The 21804-nt window shown below is 34.1% G+C and overlaps 1 protein-coding gene across 2 annotated transcripts in view; it reads left to right on the top strand.

Annotated features, from left to right (window-relative positions):
* LOC109206336 (serine/threonine-protein kinase ATM) overlaps window positions 1-21804 on the top strand; it is an 87074-nt gene that overhangs the window by 30648 nt on the left and 34622 nt on the right. For both annotated transcript variants that reach the window (XM_019369168.1, XM_019369160.1), the window contains exons 39-50: window positions 3444-3636; window positions 3769-3957; window positions 5226-5297; window positions 5631-5700; window positions 7701-7818; window positions 7912-8035; window positions 16262-16402; window positions 16559-16672; window positions 17640-17687; window positions 17838-17942; window positions 18106-18192; window positions 21441-21734. In XM_019369168.1, the coding sequence (XP_019224713.1) occupies window positions 3444-3636; window positions 3769-3957; window positions 5226-5297; window positions 5631-5700; window positions 7701-7818; window positions 7912-8035; window positions 16262-16402; window positions 16559-16672; window positions 17640-17687; window positions 17838-17942; window positions 18106-18192; window positions 21441-21734 (1555 nt within the window). The remainder of the gene's footprint in view (window positions 1-3443; window positions 3637-3768; window positions 3958-5225; window positions 5298-5630; window positions 5701-7700; window positions 7819-7911; window positions 8036-16261; window positions 16403-16558; window positions 16673-17639; window positions 17688-17837; window positions 17943-18105; window positions 18193-21440; window positions 21735-21804) is intronic.

Genomic DNA, 21804 nt, shown 5'->3' with positions numbered 1-21804 from the left:
CCCCTCCCCCCCCCCCCCCCCCTCCTTACAACAATAACACTATGCCTCTGTCCCAAACAAGTTGGAGCCGGCTATATGAATCCTCACTATCTATGTTTCTCCATTAAACTCTCTCCCTTGCAAAGCATTTTTTTGTAAGATTTATTTGATAACTGTGTTTGACTTGGAAGCATCGAACAACTAATTTGATAACAAGTTAGTATTGATGTTGAAGAGTAAAACAGAAAGAATTACTGTAATAATGGAACTTATAAAAGAAAAAAGACTTTGACTTGGAAGCGTCGAACAACTAATTTGATAACAAGAATCTAAAATTGAGCTCCGTGTGTCTCATGTTAACTTGACACACTTTCTATTTTAATCTTGTCACTTGATATAAAGTTCATTCTCTCACTAGGAGAGAGAAAATGAAGAGATGCGGAACTATCATCACTACTCCTTTAATTATTGATAGTATGGGCAATTTTAATACTTTGCATATTTTAAGTTATATGTGAAAAGTCTTTCTTGACTTAAACTCCATATCCATTCAAACAATTTGATATACAATGGGAGGGAGTATTATATAATTTGAATTCTTGAAATTTTTTCTATTTTGAAGTTTGCTAATTCTGCACAGTTAATATGGTAATGTGAATCCAACATTAATAAAATTATGTACCTTAAAAAAATGGTAATATAACATTAAAGATAACCATGGTAAAAATAAAAGCAAAGCACCATAAAAATAAGGGGGAAAGTCGCCACAAATATTAGGATTTAATCTTTTTAGTTTATTATGCTCTTGCTGGATAAGGTCTGCCGCAGTCATAATTAAGTGAATAAAAGTGCTTTCTCTCTAAGAGCTTAAGATTTTAGGTACAATGATCATACAATTTAACATGGTATCAGAGCAGACAGAGGGGTTGAGTTCAAGTCTCATTGCTAAAAAAAGAATTTTCATGTATTTGGTCCATGAAAAGGAATCAATTCCACATGTGAGGGTGTGTGTTGAAGACATATATAAGTGAATAAAAGTGCGCTCTCTCTAACAGCTTAAGCTTTAAGATTAGATGGTCATTCAACTCAACAAAGTCCTTACATTTGTCCCGACATTAGGAAGTTGGAGATAGGATTTAATAGGTGTTGAATACCCTAAGATCTTTTACTCCAAGTCCACCCCACTTCTTTGGGGAAGTGATTGTCTGCCAATTCACTAGATGAAACTTTCTAGTTCTATTCGCCGCATCCCAAAGAAAATTCCTTTTGATCCGCTCCAGTTTTTCTGTGATGCTCACAGGAGCTTGCAACAGGGACAAGTAATAGGTGGGCATACTCGATAAGGTGCTTTTAATAAGCACTTTCTTACCGCCTTTTGACAAGTACCGTTTCTGCCAGCCTTCTAATCTTTTTTCAACTCTTTCGATCACTGGATTCCAAACCGTGGTATCCTTATGCGAAGCGCCCAATGGGAGACCCAGGTAAGTAGTGGGAAGAGAGCCCACCTTACATCTGAGAACATAAGACAAAGCATCGATGTTAGCAGCCTCACCCACCGGGAAAATCTCACACTTGCCGATGTTGATTTTGAGTCCTGATACTATCTGAAACCACTGCAGGACCTGCTTCAGGTAGGTCAACTGATCCATATCGGCATCACAGAAAACCAGGGTGTCATCCGCAAAAACCAAATGAGAGACTCTTCGGGCACTGGGCGCCCCGATCGGAGCTGAGAATCATCTCAAAAAGCCTCCGCCAGTCGCACGATCCATCATTTTACTCAGAGCATCCATCACTAGAATGAATAGCATGGGGGATAGGGGGTCACCTTGCCTGAGACCCCTGGAGCTGCCAAAGAAACCACACGGGCTACCATTAACCAGGACAGAGAATTTGACTTAGGAAATGCAGAACTTATCCATCCCCTCCATCTTACCCAAACCCCATTCGTATCATAATGAAATCCAGGAACTCCCAATTGACATGGTCGAAAGCCTTCTCAAGGTCCAACTTGCATAGTAAGCCGGATTCTCTATTTTTCCTTCTGGAGTCTACAAGTTTATTTGCCACCAAAGCAGCGTCCAAGATCTGCCTACCTTCCACAAACGTACGTCATTTGTAGAGAATCATGTATAGAAGATTGGGCGTCATTTGTAGAGAATCATGTTCTGATGTAAATTCTCTACTTTTTGGTATACTTCTTCTATATGGGAGTTTTCTCCCTTTTGATTAATACAATTTACCTTATAAAAAAAAAGGATTTAATAGGTGTGCGTATAGCACAAAGTGTTCACCTTAACACTAACTAATATGGGATGGAAGTGAGGGGTGAGAAATTCAACTTAAACGAAAGGAACAATGATAAAAGTGGAACTAAAATAAAGACCCTTCAGAGAAAGAAAACCAGAAAAAGAGTCAAAAAAACTGTTTTATCCTTTTCTTACACTCTAAATCTTTAATTTTTTTTGGATAAGTAAGGTGCCCTGTTTGTACACTCTAATCTGTAATTAAATTTTAAGAATTATCTATTGGAAAAATGTTTTTGGAATTATTAATGTCTTATTATGTAACTTTTAGTTGCCTAATTTGAAAATTAAAAGGAAGAGGTACTCTTGTGTACCCTCTTGGTACACTTTTTATTAATAATAGTATCTTGTTTAAAAAAAAAAGGAAGAGAAGTACCAGAGTAACTCAGTAATATGAAAGTATATAAAGCATATTATTATTGAGTTCTAGCAATGTTTAAGTATTTTATTGATCCAATAATAGATAATGCTAGTATCTGATTTATTTGTTGTTATCATATGCAACGTTCAATCATTTGGAAGAGTGGTTTACACTTAATCCTGGTTGTCTTATGGAGGGTCTCAAGTATGGAATGAGTGCGTTAGTAGCTTTGATAGCTGTTAGGTGTCCCACATTGGTGGAGGAGAAAGGTTATTGTCTCCTTATATGATGTTGGACAATCCTCACCTCATGAACTAGCTCTTTTGGGGTTGAGTTAGGCTCAGGGTCCATTTCTTATCAGTAGTGCTGGAGAATCTTGGAGTCATGACTGAAGTTCAAATATACGAGCATTGATTTGATTACAATATCATGGTAATCAAATCTATTCCCGCATAATCCTTGCATATTAGAAGGAAATTAGAAAAGCGGACTTTGGAGGGTAATGTGTAGTTTGCTTTCTCGGATTAATCTTGCTTGCAAGTTATCAAATTGATTTATAGGGTGCATTTTCAGCCAAATGTTATATTGAATATTTCTGGTCAAGTTTATCATTCTTAGCATTCGCTCTCATGCAGTTAAATGTCCTTTTCTCAATATTTTCTTAATTTACTATCTTTACAACTAGGCTGAAGTCATAGATGAGTATACTAATCTGCTTCAGATTTCTCCCAATGCTATCTATTTTGCTCTGTTGCAAGTGACTTTGGTAGTTAAAAGTTCTTCTCCTTTGGTGGCAGTCTAAAAGCATTACACAAAAAATTGTTTGAAGATGAAGCATACCCAGCACAAAAGAATGAGGAAAATATTTTCGAAGATGCATATTTGGATTCTGACCATGACATTGTCCACACAGTCTGGAACCTGGTGCACACATGTAGTTTGAGTGGTGCTGGCAATTTTGGGTCGCTGGTCTCTGATTTTTTATCTCGGGTATCATTTTTAGTATCGCCATGCTATTGAGTTATTCCTTTTACTGTTATTTCATTAATCTCGGCTGTCTACTTTCTTTCTTTTTTCTCTTCACGTATCTCAGTCGTTTGCTTTCTTAACTACAATTTGCAGGTTGGTATCGGCGATCCGCATGGTGTTGTGTTCCATCTTCCTATCGAGTCTAAATCTGTACATGAGCATAACTTCCACCTTGATACGGGCATATCAGATGACCTTCTGGTGGCAATTATGAGGCTTTTAAAGAAATATTTGATGGATGACTCTGTTAAGATAATTGACATAGCATCTCAAGCTTTGCGGGTGAGTAAGCATATGATGGATTGTGTACTATTATTTCAAGCAGATCTCTGCCAGAACCCATATTTTCATTCTGTACTATTGGTCATAAGAAGTCATCATTTAAGTCAGTTTTAATCCACGAATTTTTAGCATCAATAATCTCTATTGTACTTGTTAATAAGGCTGGTCGCAAAGAAGGTGATTCAAGCTTAGGCTTCATATCTGGTGACCTTAACTTATGTGCCAACCAATCAAACCACCCTGCCTCTCGACTTGGGAACCAAAAAGAAAAAACGAGAGACAAGCTCTGATGGAAGAGAATGGATGAACAAATGAAAGAAAGATTCTAAATGATTACAGATAGTTAGATACAGTGATAGGTTATCAAGTTTTGCAGTTCCTGCATTGGTTGGATAAAATGCTATATGGTTATCTACTGAAGCTACATTGTTAACTGATGTATTAATGCTTGAACAAGCCGAGTCTATCAAAGTGAAGTTACTGAACAGAATATCTGTGTCATTGAAGGGATCTTATGACTATTTTCGTTCTTTACCCTCCAAGAACAAGTTTGGTTCCTCAGATCCTCCTTATTGATTCCTTAGGCACCATTGGATACATGTCCAGTCTCTAGTGTTGTGCTTATGTTCCGTCATCTGTGCTAGGAGATTAGCTTTGTCCATGTTTGAGATGTTAATTTCAGGTTGATACTTATTTTTGCATACCGTTTGAAACCTTTGAAATACATATTCCAGGGTTGCTCTTGCAATTTTTACACTGTGATATTCATTTTTGAGAATGAAGGCCTTTCGTACCAATTAAAACCGAAGTCATTCATGAGGATCTGGTATAAAAACTTGGTACTTGTATTGCTGTTTTCAGATTCATGAGTGCATCCCAGCTTTCGTGTGCAGCAGATCAGTTTTGAGTTCTTGAAATTGGTGCTTTGTTGACCCTATTTTGGGTGTTAAAAGGCCTGATGCAATTAGTCTTGGTAGAGACTAGAGAGTGCCAAGAGCAAAGTATATTTTATTGATTAAAATATTGAAGGTGCTTAATTAAAGATCCTGGTTTACTACATTCTTAGCCATTTGATCTTGGGTGCTCATGTATTTTAACACCTGTGTCTGCTTCTCGCTTTCATTCTCTCAATAGTTGTTTCTTTTTTGTGTCATTCTCAACTATTCTGTGCAACAACTTTATAGTTTCTCTAACAGTCATGGTTTTCTGAGGATAAAAGTTCAATAGATCTTTTATTCTGTTTTTCCTAAGCTCGTCTGTTCAAGCAGGGGATACTTTCAACTGAAAATGGTCAGAGGGCTTTGCTATCATTTGATTCTTATCAGAGATCCCTTATTGAGGTAAGTGAAAATGTTCTGTTATAGTCCTGGCTGTTAGTTAAACCATTTATCTGATTAATGTAACCTAACATCTGCAGAAGTTGGATGGAACACTTAAATTAACAAATCTTTTAAGTCAACAGCCTTTTTCTCTTGGAATGTATCTTGGATATAATTATCTGCCTTTTATTCGCTTGGCATTCAGTAATATTAGTTCTATGACGTGTCAAAAAATGTTGAGACAGTTTGATACAACCAGTTTAGACAAATTGTCAGGGGTTTTGCTTATTATTTTTGGCGTTACTCATTTGTTTCCCAATATTGGAAGTTAAGCTGCTCTTAGTGTGTTTGTAGGTGCATTCCAAAGGTGTCAATGTCAACCTGGTTCAGAAACTCCTGGCAGATCTAGAAAGAAAGCTTAACGGTATTCAGTTCAGTGATTAAGTTTAAGTTATGTTGGTCATCTTGTATGTTGTTCCGTGCTTTCTTTTGCTTGTACCGAATATTACTATATAACTGTTGAATGATGAGAGAAAAAACGTATTCCCATGTTCCTCTTAAAGTTGTGAAATTACTTTTGTTATTTTATTTCTACTAGGACCTCTTTTGCCTGAGAAGTGAGGCCATTATTCCAGCATTTCCATCCTGGAGTTTAGACTCTGATGAAACTTGTTTTTATATTCAATATTTCCGTGTTTTTTTTGGAAAAAACGTTTCTTTCTCAAAAGATAATGCGCATAAGTTTAGTACAGTTCTTCTTGTGAAATGGGTATATCAGCAAATGCGGGGAAAATTTGGCATTTCCTAGTTCATTCTGGATATTGTATTTACTTCTATGAATGCAAAATGTGTTATTTTAATGTCTTTCCTCAACTTGTTGTGTATTAAGCTATTCTTGCAAATGAAATTCCTTACCAAAAGCTCTTGAATCTATAAGTTAAAGGAGTTATTTCATGTAATGTGCTTTTAGTGTTCAATATTAGGGAGGCCAATTGATTCGAGAGTCGGGAGATGAAAATACAAGACAAGTTCTATCGATTTCTCCCTCTTATTGATGATGATACATAAAGGTGACTGGATAGACGTCTCAATACAATGGAAGATAGAGAGAGTTCTTCATCCTTTAAAACAAACGTCTCAGTTGCCTTTTGAGTGCATTAGGTTCTTAAATTAAACTATTAGGTTTCCCTTATAGTCAATGTCCCACTTTGTCTTTGGAATAACATTAGAGTTTCCTCTAAAATGAATGTCTTTCTTGCGTTCCGCGTGCACTAGATTTTCCAGCAACGATGTTCTTATTACGTTTAGGTGATATTAGCTTTCCTGGTTTAAAACAGGGTTTCTTGAACACATATGTCACACTATCCTTTGGAATGACATCATGGTTTCACGTAAAATGAAGTATCTTCTCTTTGAGTATTTGATCTTGTATCCTCTCTTGAAATATGAGGTTATACTATGTGATCTGACTGCTAGAGTTAATTAGGCATGGCAGCAAACACTGTCACCTCAAAGTTGCCACTAGTGCTAGTTCCTTTCAGTCTCATCCAGCATTTACTTTTTCCCCCCATGTTTCATTCGTCATGATTCATATTTCATCTGCTCATGGTAGACTATAGTGTTGCGATGTTGCAACCTGTCATCAATTTACATCCAAATTTGTTCCTTCCCTTTTTTACTGGAAGTGTGAACTTAGATTCCCACCACCTACCACAAAAATCTTTAGTCATGGGATTCTGAAAAAGATTTTTAGAGAAATGCAAGACTAGATGCCTTTGTTCTAAAGAAGGCAGGTGTACTCTAAACACTATTTCAAGTGATTTTAGAAGGTTACAGCAAGGGTTAATTGCTTTAAATATATTTATGCTTGGGACCCTAGCCTAGAAAAAGGAAATGATTCATTTACTCTCCTTAAAGCTAAAGAATACTTATGTACCACTACAAAGACAAAATCATGAGGGATCCAGAAATGTAGGTTTTGCCCCTATATTGCTTTGTTTCCTGCGGGGGTTATTCTGGGAACCTCAGGACCTTGCCTCTCATGCCTTCATGAATGAAGGAGGCAAAACTGAGCTAGCAGGCTTAGAGTTTCAATCTAGTGCGTTTAGAAGTATAGGCCTTCCAATAGGAAATATGGGGTCCCTTTAAAGTCTAGATGCCTACAGGAAATGGTGTTAACAATGAGCATCTGCTAGTGAAAGTTGCATTGGAAAACTGAAATTGTTGTTCTATCAGGGCTAATCTAAACATCTGGAGACATAGATGTTACCGTCATGTTTCTTATGTTCAGTATTACACTGATAGGTGTACCATTGAGTTTGTGCTCAATTAGGGCATAACTAGATCGTATTTGTTATTCACATTAACAAAAGGCTACTTCAGTTTCCATCTTCTCATGTATCTCCTTGCTTAATATCCTTGCAGTTGAGGCTCTTTCCTTGAAGGATTCTGCTATATGGAAGACTGATGGAAAAACATTCGAGACATGGATTTGTCCTCTTGTCTGTGCTCTGATTGAATATTGTGATGATATGATCCTGAGGTAATTTCTTCCAGAGCATCTCTCCCTTTATTTAGGATTATCGGCTTTTTTGCTTTTGTTTATGCTGCTTTAGTAAGCTCATGGTCCTTTCAGATTGTGTCAAGATATTGTCTTGGTGAAATCTGAAGTTGCAGAACTCTTGTTCCCTCATGTGATGGTCAATTTGTCGAGTAGAAGAGACGTGGATGTTGATCTTTGTCAACTGATCTCCTCACAGGTTATTGTTACAGTTTCTTTTTTGTTCCATGTTGATTATCCTTGGCTTCCACTTATTTTAACGACTTTCACCATCTTGTGATGTGGCATGAGCATATAAAAGAAAGCAAATTAATTACTTCTTTTCAGTCAATTAACATAGAACATGTTTTGTTATGTTTAACTTCTAAGTATATGTTGCTCCATGGTTATTCTATTCATTTAGGTGTCTAAGCCATTTAACTGTTTGGGTGATTAACATGACTAGTATACGTACCCGCGCAATGCGCGGACAATTGATAAATGTAATCATGAATATACAGGTTTATTAAACAATTTTAAGATTTAGCATATTGTAAAATAATATTGTAAAGCTTACATGAGAGAATGCTAACATATTTGGCACCTCGAATGGTTATATTAGTTAGCACTAATAAAAAAATCAATATATAAGCTTTGTTCATTGTTTAAATTTGTTAACCAAAACTTTTAACAATATATAATTATTTACTTTATTTGTTTTATAAATTATTCAAAATCATAAATTCCTAACATAATCCCTGTCATCCTCTTATATGCATTTTTTACTATAATACTTTTAGTTGATTTTTTTCTTTTATTTAGCATTTTACTTGTAACAAATAATTATTTGGAACTACTTATATTTTGTTTCCAATATGATATGTTTAATTTTATTTGTAGTTATTGATATTATCTACACATGAATTTAAATTATATTTGTTTCATTTTACATCTATTAAGATTTCAGTTAGATAACCTTATCCGTAAAGTATGTTTTGTTGAATCATAATTTAAAGACTTTCTCATAGCAAAATCAAATATGACACACACACACACACACATATATATATATATATATATATATATACACACACACACACTATAATTTTTTATCGTATACTCTTTTTTTCTTGTTGCATATATTCTGTGTTTGTAGTTTTAAGTACCTTATCATACGATTATTTTTCAGTTTTTCACTTATATACATTTTTTACTATAATACTTTTAGTTAATTTTTTTATTTAATATTTTACTTGTAAGAAATAATGATTTGGAACTACTTATATTTTGCTTCCAATATGATATATTTAATTTTAGTTATAGTTATTGATATTATCTATCCATGAATTTAAATATATTTGTTTTCATTTAACATCTTAAGATTTCAGTTAGATAACCTTAACAATAGCAGTATGTTTTGTTGAATCATAATTCAAAGACTTTCTCGTAGCAAATTCAAATATGCCTTATCTTCTATATATATATATATGTATATATATATATATTTCTACACTGTAATTTTTTATTCGTATACTTTTTTTTTCTTGATGTATATGTATTGTGTTTGCAATTTTAAGTACCTTATCATACGATTATTTTTTAGTTTTTCACTTATGTCCTTGCCTATCATTCCTCTGTTAATATAATATAAATAGATATTTTATATTCCTTAAATTTAAATTATTTTAGTACTTTTATTTTATTACTCAAAATTGCTTCATTCTTTAAATTTATAAATAAACATTATATCACCATAAATAATGTAAATCAATCCAAACTTGAGATAGACCTAAGAATATTGGTGGCATCTCAATGTAATAATTAAACAATCTTTTAGCATGTTTTTACTTAATTGCTTGAATTTTTTATAACTTACAAACAAAGATTTGATTTACTATTATTTTATAAATTATAGCGATATTTTAAAATATTATATTAACATCATATGCAACATGAAAATAAACTTTTGCTTCTAACTTCTCAATAATAAACTTGAGATGGCTCATGATCTTTTTTTTTTTTTGGTAATCAAAGATTTATTCAACAAAAACTAAGAGTTATTACAACAAGAACTCAGTCTAGGCCACATAGTGCCTAAACTAGTCTCTTTTAAAGTACATGAAAAGTAAATACAGGCGGAACAGCAAAGATTTGTCAAAGTACAAAGGTAGTTCAGGCTGCAACCATTTTTAGCTAACAGGTCCGCTACTCCATTAGCCTCTCTAAAGATGTGATTCAGCTGAGGGTCATGTGCCATCCGTAATAGGTACCTGCAATCATCAATTAAGTTTTGGTAGAGACCATTGTTAGATTTTAAGTGGTTTAATAGTTCCAAGCAGTCCGTTTCTATTACTAAAGGAAAGAGCTTCTTTGTTATTGCTAGCTTGATTCCATGGAGTAGGGCTAAGATCTCCATGTAGATATTGGTAGCGTACTTATAGCCCATATTGAAGCCTAGGATCCAATTCCCCTCATTGTCTCTAAACACACCGCCTATTCCTCCCACTCCTGGGTTTCTCGCACAAGCTCCATCTATATTGAGCTTAAAGAAATTTGAGTCCGGAGGTCCCCATTTTACATAAATGACTTTTTTAATGGGGTTTAAGCGGTTATTTTTTGCCATATAAAGGAATTCAATGGCCTTACTAATGGGTTGGCTTTTGTTGATGGGTGCTATATTCTTTCGGAATAGGGTCTCATTCCTAAAGTTCCATATGTGCCATAGGAGGAAAGGAAGAAAAACCCCCCAACTAAGTAAGTTGTCAAATGGCTCTCTTGACAGGAGTTTTTTCTTTAACCATTCTTGGAGTATGTCTATTCCCTTAGGATTTTGGGCAAAGGGGTGGTTGGTTTTGATTTGGTGCCAGATTTGCCTGGAGTAGTTACACCGGAAGAAGATATGCTCTATGTTTTTCGTTTCTTTTTTACAAATAGTACAAGTGTCTTCAAGGCAAATCCCTCTCTTTTTTAGCAGCTCCTTCGTGGGTAGCCTATCCCAAAAGATAGTCCAAAGGAAGAATTTCAGTTTATTTGGGGAGTTAATTTTCCAAATCCAGGCTAAGTTTTTGGGGTTGCCTGTGTACTCTGAGACAACTTCATATGCCGCTTTGATAGAGAAGACATTGTGGTTTGCGGAATCCCAAGTGTAGGAGTCTCCAGAGAAGCCCGTTTGTTTTATGTATGTGCAATTAATTTTTGACACAATGTCCGGGGGTAGTTCGAAGGATAGTTCCCTCAAGTCAAAGCTTCCATTTTTAATGAGACATGATAGTTTTTTGTCAGATTCCCCCGCTTGGATAGGGCCTTGAATAGATTCCCTGAGATTTCCTGCTTGGTTAATCCATTTGTCTTGCCAGAGATTTATAATTTTCCCATCTCTAATTAACCATTTAATGTTATTTTTACAAATTTCATTTCCCTTTTTTATAACTTTCCAGGTATGGGAACCTAAATTCAAGTTCTTCCTATGGTCGTATTTACCGAAGATAATTTTAGCCCATAAGTATTCTTTCTCCTTCATGTACCTCCACGCTAGTGCTATATTGAAGGAGGAATTTTTCAAATGGGAGTTAGGGATTCCCAGTCCCCCTTGATTTTTTGGCTTTGTAACTATACTTCATCTAACGAGGTGACATTTTTTCTTTTCCTCAGTGCTACCCCATAGGAAATTTCTTTGAATTGAGTCTATCTTGTTGAGAATTGTTTTGGGGAGGTCATAAATTTGCATGACATGATTTGGAATTGCAGCTAGGGTGGCTTTTATGAGGGTTGTCCTACCTGCCAAGCTTAGGAATTTTGTTTTCCAGCCTGTTAATCTATTGTTTAGTTTACTAGGATACACTGGAAGTCCTTTGGGATTAGCGTTCAGCATCGGGAAGCCTAGGTATTTTCCAAAATTATCAGTGTACTTCATTGAAAGACATCTGCTTATGAGGTCCTTTTGGTCAGTAGGGGTATTCTTAGAAAAGACTATTTTAGACTTGTCGAAGTTGATAGATTGGCCCGAAGCGTTGCAAAACTTATTGATAGTGTCTATAATAGAGCTATAGCTTTTTTGGTTGGCTTCAGCTAGAAGAATAAGATCATCAGCGAAGAAGAGATGTGACAGTTCCGGACCTTTGGGACTAACTTTTATGGGGGTCCATCGACAGCAGTCTATTTCATGGTCAATTAACCTAGAGAACATTTCCATACAGATGATGAAGATGTATGGGGATAGGGGATCCCCTGTCTAATACCCCTAGATGGTTCAAAGAAATCCGTTCTAGCTCCATTGATAAGAATAGCAGTTGAGGTGGTGGAGATGCAGGACATAATGAGTTTAATGAGGTCCGGAGGGAAGTTTAGGGAGATCAGGGAGAATCTAACAAAAGACCATTCTATTTTATCAAAAGCCTTTTCCAAGTCTATCTTGATCATCATTTTTGCCTTCTTCCCTTTTGAGTTTTTGAAATGGTGGAGTACCTCATTTATAATAAGTGCATTATCTGTAGCCCTTCTCCCTTTAATGAAACTAGTCTGGGTAGGATGAATGAGCTTCGGCAGGAAGGTTTTAATGCGGTTTACGATAATCTTTGTAACGACTTTATAGGCCGTATTGCAAAGGCTTATGGGTCTATATTGTCTAATTGTTTCAGCAATATCACTTTTAGGGATTAGACAAACTAGTGAATTATTCATACTTGTGAGCATTTTTTTTCTGAGAAGGAGTCCTGGCAAAATTTTATGAGGAGTTTATTAGTCTCTTTCCAATATTTTTGATAGAAAATCGGGTGTAGTCCATCCGGTCCCAGAGATTTATAAGGTTGAAAAGAGTTTAGAGCCCTCCTAATTTCAACTGAAGGGGGTGCTACTAAGGAAAAAGTGGTCCTGATCCTTAATAGCGGAGTAGTAAGAGAGATGGGTATTATTAAGAGTAGATTGCTTGAGATCAGTGGAGTAGAGATTTTTGTAGTAATTTGTAATGTGGGCCTTGATGGCTTTTTGTTCTTGGATTCAATTACCTGCTTCATCTCTTAAGCATATTATTCTATTTTTCCTCCTTCTTTGCATGGTAGTGATGTGAAAGAATTTTGTGTTCGCATCACCATCCTGGATCCAAGATGGCTCATGATCTTACAAAGTAGTCGGTATATTATTTCTCATTTTAGCCTCTAAACGCATTTGTATGGTCATACACATTTTCATTGAATGGCATGACTAAATTTTCTTAAGATTTCTAAAATTAATAAATCAAATGGATTAATAAAAATATTAATACAGAAAAAAACTAACAGGATAACACATAAAAGTAATACCCAGAATATTAAACAATTTAAGAAGCTTAAAGTTAAGTAAATCGTACCTTAATTGTTGTAGCTTCATCATTAACCTCATAATCAATACATGATGAGACTCTAAGTTCGTAAAATTGCAACACAAACATAAAAATAAAAATTGAAATCATATCTTTTTCAATACAAATAAATAAAAAAAAATACTCAACCAAAAATATTACCAACAAATGTTCATTAAATAATATTTAGTAATGGAAGGAGAATTAAAATCCCCATTAGCATTAATTGATGTGTCATCTTCCTGTTTAATTCAAATTAAAAAAAGTTAAAATTAAATTGTTGAAAAGTAAAAATATAAATTACAACATCAATATATATATATATATATATATATATAAACACATTTGCTACAACAATTTCATCCGCCTCCTTACAATCATTAGCCATTACAGTAAAACATTTCTTAGAAAGTTAAAAAATATTATGTTATCGTGATCATATAGTTCGGGAATAAATATTACACGACTGCACAATAATGTAAGTTGTAGAAGAACATTACTTGATAATGATTCATTGTGATCCACTAAACTTTTTGCAATCGATTAATCTTTCGGCTTCTTCATAAATAAATAAAAAAGAGGTATCACCAATATTATCTTTCACCTTCACATGTATCTTGAATCTTATCAAGTCATTCCCTCGAGGCTGCGACCATTACTGAGATTCTGAGAATAAAGAAAGCAAAAGAGAAGGAGAAAAAAATCATAAGGTTACTGAGAAAAAAAGGAAATAGATTGAAAAGAAGAGAGAAAAATTGTAAGGGATGGGGTTAGGATAAATAATTGTAACCGCTTTGAATTCAAAAGTATAATTAAAATTTATTTTTAAGTTTACAAAATTAATGTAAACAGTCTGCAATTTTTTCTCTATAAAGAAGGGGTAGTTCAACTACGTTAGTTTATTAAAAAAATTAGTTTAAAAGTCAATATAAAAAAATTGATAACTTCTCAAAAAAAGAGTCCTAAATGTGCCTTAGATTACGGCTGCACGGTTAATCTTAAGTTCAGATTTTGCATATTTCAAAACAAATTTAGAACTTTTTATTAGGACACTTGATAAGCTTGAATTAATATTAATCTGTAAAGAATCTCTATATAATTTTGCCAAAAACGGCAAGAATCTATTTTAAATAATTTTAAAAAAAAAGAATAGGGTGTAATTATTATTATTATTATTAATTATTAATTAAGAGAATATGTAAGGGGGAGGCATGACTTTTCAATTTCTTTAAAAACAGTTAAGGAAGAATAATGTGCAACTCATGTAGCCTGCTTTTTCCAGAAAATAAGGAGGTAAAAACGTATTTTATTGGATTTTAAACATTTCAAAAATTGGGATAACTATACAGGAAAGAAAATGGTGCAAACATTTCGGAGCACTCATAACCAAACAACTGAATTTGAATTTGAGTTTAAAAATAATTAAATAACTAATTATTAATTTATCTAACTGATTTTGCCCTAAAACTACTATATGTCTATTTTTCCTTTTAATAATATATAAGATATATAAATATAGATATAGAGTCTATGCATTGAACCCCTTAACTTCTTCTTGTATTAACTTTTTAAAATTATGACATCCCTTAATAAAAATTCTGGCTCCCCTACTATTTTATGATTGCTTCCCATGTTTCAAATTAGACACAGGTAAAACGTAGTATATATACGCGTCTAATTTGAACGTGAAAAAGTAAAAAGAATTTAACAAAAATATTGAAGACCGTTACTTGGTTAAAATTTTGAAAGATTAGAGGAGAAGTGTCTTTGAGAATGATAAGAATGGACATTGGGCCTAACTCAACCCCAAAAGCTAGCTTGTGAGGTGAGGATTGCCCAAGCCATATAAGGAGACCAAGGACCTCAACTCCCACCGATGTGGGACAACTCAACAGAGAAAAAGGAAAAAAATAAAAAGAAATCGGAGAAGTTCTTCATGATACTTTCTTAACAAAATAAATCTTTTTTTTCCGATTTGTAATGAAGTCACAAATTTTCAAATAAAAAACAACAAAATATCCTAATACGTACTTAAAAGTTGGAAGAACTGTTCAGGAGACAAAATGGTGTAAACATTTCATGTTTCAAGGAAAAATATTCATCTTTCTAGATCATTACTCAAAAGCATAGATACAAAATTAACAAATTCTATCCAGAAAACGTATATTAACTAACTCTATTAATTGTGAAGCAGTTCTTTTTCAAATAATTTTATAGCTCCTATTTTTTTGGAGGCTTGTCCTAAAGTACCATGTGGCATATTCTGATTATTACATTTGGCTTAAGGAGAGGTCTTTTTCCTCTCCTTTTAATAATATATAGATTAGGTCTTATGTCATTGTGTACAGTTTTTCTTATTCAATTAATTAGCAGTTTAGACTGGTTTTAATTAGTAATGAAACTCACTGAAGTATGCATACCTGCATATTCAATAACACACAGGATTCTTGCGACGGTCCGCCTTTGACCTTTGTTCTTGCAAAGTCTCCATTTCCATTATTTTCCTACATCATCCTATATTGGTTAAAGCATCAAGATATCTGTATATGACCTTGTTTTCCACTTCTTCTGATAAAATCCAATCTATTTGATTAAATGAATCAATTATGCCTTTCCTATCTCTATTTAAATTGTTATGAATTAGAAGATTCAATTGCATACTTCATTAGTCAGTTTATCACACATGAATATTCTAAATGGATAGATAAAGGACGGGAATTGTAGATCATAGTAGGTCAAGAACATCAAAATAGTCAATGCTTTATAATGAAAAATATCTACCATTAGGATCTAATTCCAAAGAGATGAAACAATATGTACGAAAGTATGTAGCTCCCTTTTTGATAACCTGTGCTTACAAGCTATATATTTCTCTTTCTTTATTGCAGCTAATATTATTTCAAGTTTTCCCATTTGCATGTGATATATTGAATTCACGTGTATTTAAAGCTATTGTTAAACATTGTAAATAAGTGCCTTTTTTTCGGTGAACCAATCTGGAGTTCTATGGACGAAATGTTTTAACATGCTTGTGGAAGTCAGTTCCAATAGGGTACTATTTCATCTTTCTATTGAGAACAAAATATCAATACTCTTTGCTTTTGTATGTAGGTGCAAGAGAACATTTTTACGGAGGACAATAAGTTGACCAAATCAATTCAAGTTATCTTAGATGCTCTTAATGAGCTTCGGTTGTGTCACGTGATGGAAAGAAGCACATCCTCTAATCCCTCTAAGCGAGAAAATTCAAAGGTTTAAATGATATGCATTCGCAGATACTTCTTCATAGAGTGATACCTAATTTACTAATTTGCGGAATTTGTTCTTAAGTTTCCTCTGTTGATTTTTGTTTTAAAACAAAATTAAGTTCACTCAGTAGAGATGATATGAGTAATATAACAATTTCAGCAATATGGAAGGCCTTCTAGCTATGGATCAAAGTCACGCTCCATGCCTCTGAAGGCAAAGCATCAGACAACCACTTCATCTGTAGTATCAATATCCACATTGTCTTGGGAAAAGGTAAATAAATCCTAACATGTATTCTTCTGTAGCAACAACTCCTTCATCCTGTACATAAAACGTAGTTGTTGACTCTGCAGTATTTAATTATCATTTGATAGTGTTTCTGATCTCTATTATGTTGTAGTGCAGTTGAACACTGTCATAGATTAGTATTCCCTGTTCTTTATTGTTTGGCTGCTTGCTGACCAATTTTATCTGTTTTCTTGCTTCTTGTTCTTTTCCAGTAACCCTTAGGGGTGGGACCTTGCGGCTTCTGTTGGTTGTTCAACTGTTAAATCTTCAGTTACTTTTATGCTTGTGTAGTTAATTCTTAAGTTTTGTGGTCTGTCTTTAGGCCTTATATTGCTCCTGCTTTCCATTCGTTATACCTGATCAACTTTCGCACGTTCTAATTTAGGAACTAAGCGTAGTTCTTGAACTGGCTTTTGCGCCAATTTTATGAAAGCCAGGATCACCTGCTGGCTAATTTAGCCAGATTGAAGGCTTAGATGGGTTTGGTGCAAGTATCATCATGACCGGAGCCCATTGGAAACCTGGATTCACTTCCACTGAACTATTTCACCTGGTATTATCAAAGAGTTTCTGGTCAAATTTTGATTCTGAAGTTGTTGAAACATCTTTGCTTAATAATTATCCTCGTTAAAAAGTGTACATGTCAAGTTATTTATTAAAGTTATTTACGGTGAAATGTGTATTGTCTCATACTGAAGGATCCGAATCTTATTGACTGTGCTGAGGGATTAGTATCCCATTTGTATAATTCCATTCAGAGGATATGTGAAACACGTTCACATTTCAAAGATGTTGTAAGCTAGATTTTTTGAGAATTCCAAACTTGATGTCTTTCTCTTGGCCTCTAGTGTTCTGGAAGTTAGATTGAATTATTGAGAGAACAGTTTATGACCCAAGTTCTCTACTTAGGGTTACGGACTCATGCCCTTTCCATCTCCTGTTGTTTTGCTAGGTTTATTGGATATCTATGGATTATCTTGCTGTTGCAAGGTCTGCTATTGTGAGTACAAACTTTTATTCATGCTCTTCCATTTCCTTTTTCTCTTTGATGTTCTTACCTTTTTTACCTTGACTCTCTCTCTCTCTCTCTCTCTCTCTCTCTCTCTCTCTCTCTCGCTCTCTTCTCGATGCCATTGCATTAAATTGACAGACTTCTGGTGCTTACTTTACTGCTGTTCTTTACGTGGAACACTGGTGTGAAGAGAATTTCAATTCCCTGACATTGGGCACTCCAGATTTCTCTCATGTTGAGATTGTGAGTTCATATATGCATTTAGTTGTTGGTCATCTAAAGTTATCATTTGTTAGAGTCTCCTATTTGTTAACACTCCCGTTGCGGCACTTAGCATATAGAAAGTAATGATTTTTGCTATGAAGCTATCCTATATTTTGAAGGCATACTTTCTCTGATGTTGCAGTTGCCGCGGCACATTGAAATACTTTTATCTGCAGTGACACAAATAAATGAACCTGACAGCCTCTATGGAATCATCCAATCCCACAAGGTCAGTGAACATAAACACCAATCTCTGCTGCTTATTACATTTTTATTAAATACTCTGACTCTCATTTTAAAATTGTCTCTTGCCTGCTATATAGACATGCCAAGAAATTAAGAACATAAATCTTGTTACACAAACAAGATGTCCAAGTAAGATCATCCATGCCCAAACCAATAAACTACTCATACCAAAGGGTTATATATCCATTGATAACTTGTGAAGAGTTTAGCCACAAATTATCCCTTAACCAGCCCATCAAATAAGTGGACGATTCATTAAACTGTGAAACTTTACCATGCCATAACGTGATGTGCTTCCAATGCCAATAAAAAGTAACCCATAGTATCTAACATCCAAAAAATGCCAAATAAATGCGCCCATGCCGAAATATCACAAGTACCGCCTTATGGTTTAATCTTAGCTATGGCTCCTGAATTTATTGCTTCCGTGATAGCCTCTTGTGGTAATCCAAAAAAGGAAAAGAGGGAGAAAAAGAGTATAAGTGGTAGACTTGGAGGACAGGAGAATAAAACGTGAAAGAATATGCAGTGAGTGAAAGATTGTTGCTTCCTAAACCTCATGTTGGAAACGGTGTTCTTAAAAGCTATCGCTTCGTCGCTTAAAGCGATGAATGGACGAAGCTATGTGAAATGAAGGGTTATAACTTCATGAGTGAAGCCATGTGCTTCAGGGAGGTGTTTGCTTCAAATAATGATGCACAGAGTGATCTCAATGAGAAACAATCGGTTCTTTTGAATCTCAACTTTAAGAAGTTGGATTAATATTGACTTTTTTGTATATTGGATGCTGAAATTAGTTTGTTAATTGCAATTTGATTATTATAGTTCTAAATTAATGTTTTTGAATTTCATAAGTTGTGCACTTCGTTTCTCTCTTTTTGCTTCAAACCCCCTGAACCTTGTTGTTTTTTGCACTTTTCGCTTTTAAGAATAACGAGAACTTGGCTTTCTTTTGCATCAAGACTACATTATTCCCTGTCATAAACCCTTTGACCTTACTTCAGCGATATGAGAAGCTACTAATTTTTTTAGTAAGGATTCTAGCTTCGCACATTCAAGTGTCCTTGGACCAAATCATGGTATTTTTCTAACTGATCTTCTACGAGATTGAAGTATATGCAGAAGTTTCTCTCAACAGTCGAAATCAAAGTAGTTTTCACCAGAGTTTTTTAATTGTTTCGAAGTATACCTTTGATTGATGTTGCAATAATAGAAGTCTTCTAGTGTCTTTTGATTGACGTCGCAATTAAAAAGTGTTCTAGATCCACCCATCTATTTTATCCAATTTAGTATTTCATTTCGAGAAAAGAACTGATTATTTCACTTCCCATTTACCCTGTTCTTCAATCCGTTGTAACAAACGTATTGAAGGTATACAGAAGAAATAAAAAGGATGAGATTCGAAGAGAAACTAGACCAACTCTCAAAAAGCATCTGAAAGCTGAACGATTCGCACAGGAAAAAGAAGTTTATCTGAATGTATTTTCCAAACAATGATAATAAATAGTTTAAGAATACAGGTGATCAATTGTTAGGACTTCAGAGTGATTTTTAACATCTGTTGAACATTAAAAATTGTTCTAACCTTATATCAAGTTCGTACTTACCTTTCATCAGAACTGACAAATCAGATCAAAGTTTAGAGAACTAGTCTGTTTGAGAATAATAATAATGGGATTATTCATGCTGATACCTAACAAATTTTTACATAAGAAGCATAGTCGTGTTTCAATCCAGATCTTGAAAAATCTGAATGAGCTAACATGCTTTTACTTTTATATATTGAGATTTTACATTGTTTTATTGTAATTATCTGGAATCTAAAAAAGAAGTTGACTTGCATTGTACAAAGAAGACACCAAAATACTCTATTAATATGATTCATTTAAGTTCACAGTTTAATTATTGATTTGACTTCTTCAAAGTAATGAAAAAAATTTCCGATAAGCAACTTATCGAAATCAAGAAACTATATTTAGATTGATTCTATAAAAGTTGACTAAATAACATTCAACTTATGTAATTCTCGGTCTCAATTCATATAGCAATCCCTTAAGTTTTCTAGATAAAATGGACATACTTTGTAAACAATATAAAAGTACGATTATGTCACAATATTCTTATTTAAATATTGTAGTCAAAGAATGAACATTTTGATTGCACAAATAGTAATATTGTCATACAATGATACGTCGAAAGTACCAAGTAAACCATAAGAAGAGTACAGATAGATACTATACTCTTATTTTCTTATAAAAGAGCAGGACACGAGTGATTCATATAGCTCGTCTTAACTAAGTTTAGCTTTAGACATTGTTGATTGTTCTAAAGAAAGACATACTCTCTTTCCTGGAATTTTGTGTATAACTGTTTTAAATTATCATATGAAGAATTATATTGTGATTATTAGCATAGAAATTTTAAAAGCCTAAATGTCTATGAGATTATTTTTTTCATTCAACGAATATTAATAGAAGGTGAATAAGGTAAACTCTATGATAAAAAAACTTTGGAACACGCTTTCCCTCAAAATGGCTGGAGAAGGGCTGGGATCAGCAAAGCTTTCTTCAAAATATGGAACTCTATACATGTAACAGTCTAGTGGGTCATATGCAGAGAAAGGAACTCCAGAATTAGACAAGAAAAAGCATTCTACATTTAGTCTTAAGTTAAAATGTATACTTTTACTTTTCTTTTAGAACATAACTGTTGTAAATGATCCAGAAGCCATGGCTTACTTCATCAACTCATTGCATAACCTGTGAAGAATTACAGTTAGGTTGATATTTTAGATGTCACTACCAGACTCTCTTTATGCTGTTTTTACTCAATAAAATTACCTTCTCAAAAAAAAAAAAAAAAAAAAAAAAAAGAGAAAAGGCACACTTTTACTTGCTTTTGGATATTTCTATTTGTTCCAATACAATGTCCTTATTTATCATTTGGTTGAAGTAATAATTTTTTTTCCATTACTACCATGTGCAATACTCATGCCCATCAAGTTGACACTCAATTAACAGTAGGGCGTTCAATATAAGATGGGATAATAATCATGATATTCTTCTTTTTGCAAAACATTCACAACCTAAACACTGGTTTAGCCATACTTTGGAAAGCCTGTCATATACCCTGCTCTTTTCTTATGCTATTGCCCACGGAATTGTTGAATTTTGAAAATTTACCATCTGTGACCACCTCTTTGTCTGTTGCTTTCAATTCTGGTCTTTGCAGTTGACCTCTCAAATTATCACATTTGAACATGAGGGAAATTGGAGTAAAGCTCTTGAGTACTATGATTTACAAATTAGATCTGATCCAGTGGCTCAAGGAAGCAGTTGTACTCCTGAAAATTTTCTTCATTCATCTGGGTCCGCAGTAGATCAGATGATCGAAAAGAAACCATATAAGGGCCTTATTAGATCCTTGCAGCAAATTGGTTGCACTCATCTTTTGGATGTGTACTGCCAAGGGTTAACCTCTCAAAAAGGAAGATTTCAACATGATTCGGAGTTCACTGAGCTACAGGTTTGCCTCATATCTTTTCTTTTTCTGTTAACAAATAAGGAGCATGAATGTAGACACAATATTTAGAATA

Source organism: Nicotiana attenuata, chromosome 2 (assembly GCF_001879085.1).
Source record: "Nicotiana attenuata strain UT chromosome 2, NIATTr2, whole genome shotgun sequence".
NCBI classification, from domain to species: domain Eukaryota; kingdom Viridiplantae; phylum Streptophyta; class Magnoliopsida; order Solanales; family Solanaceae; genus Nicotiana; species Nicotiana attenuata.
This window is presented reverse-complemented; position numbering and strand designations above follow the sequence as displayed.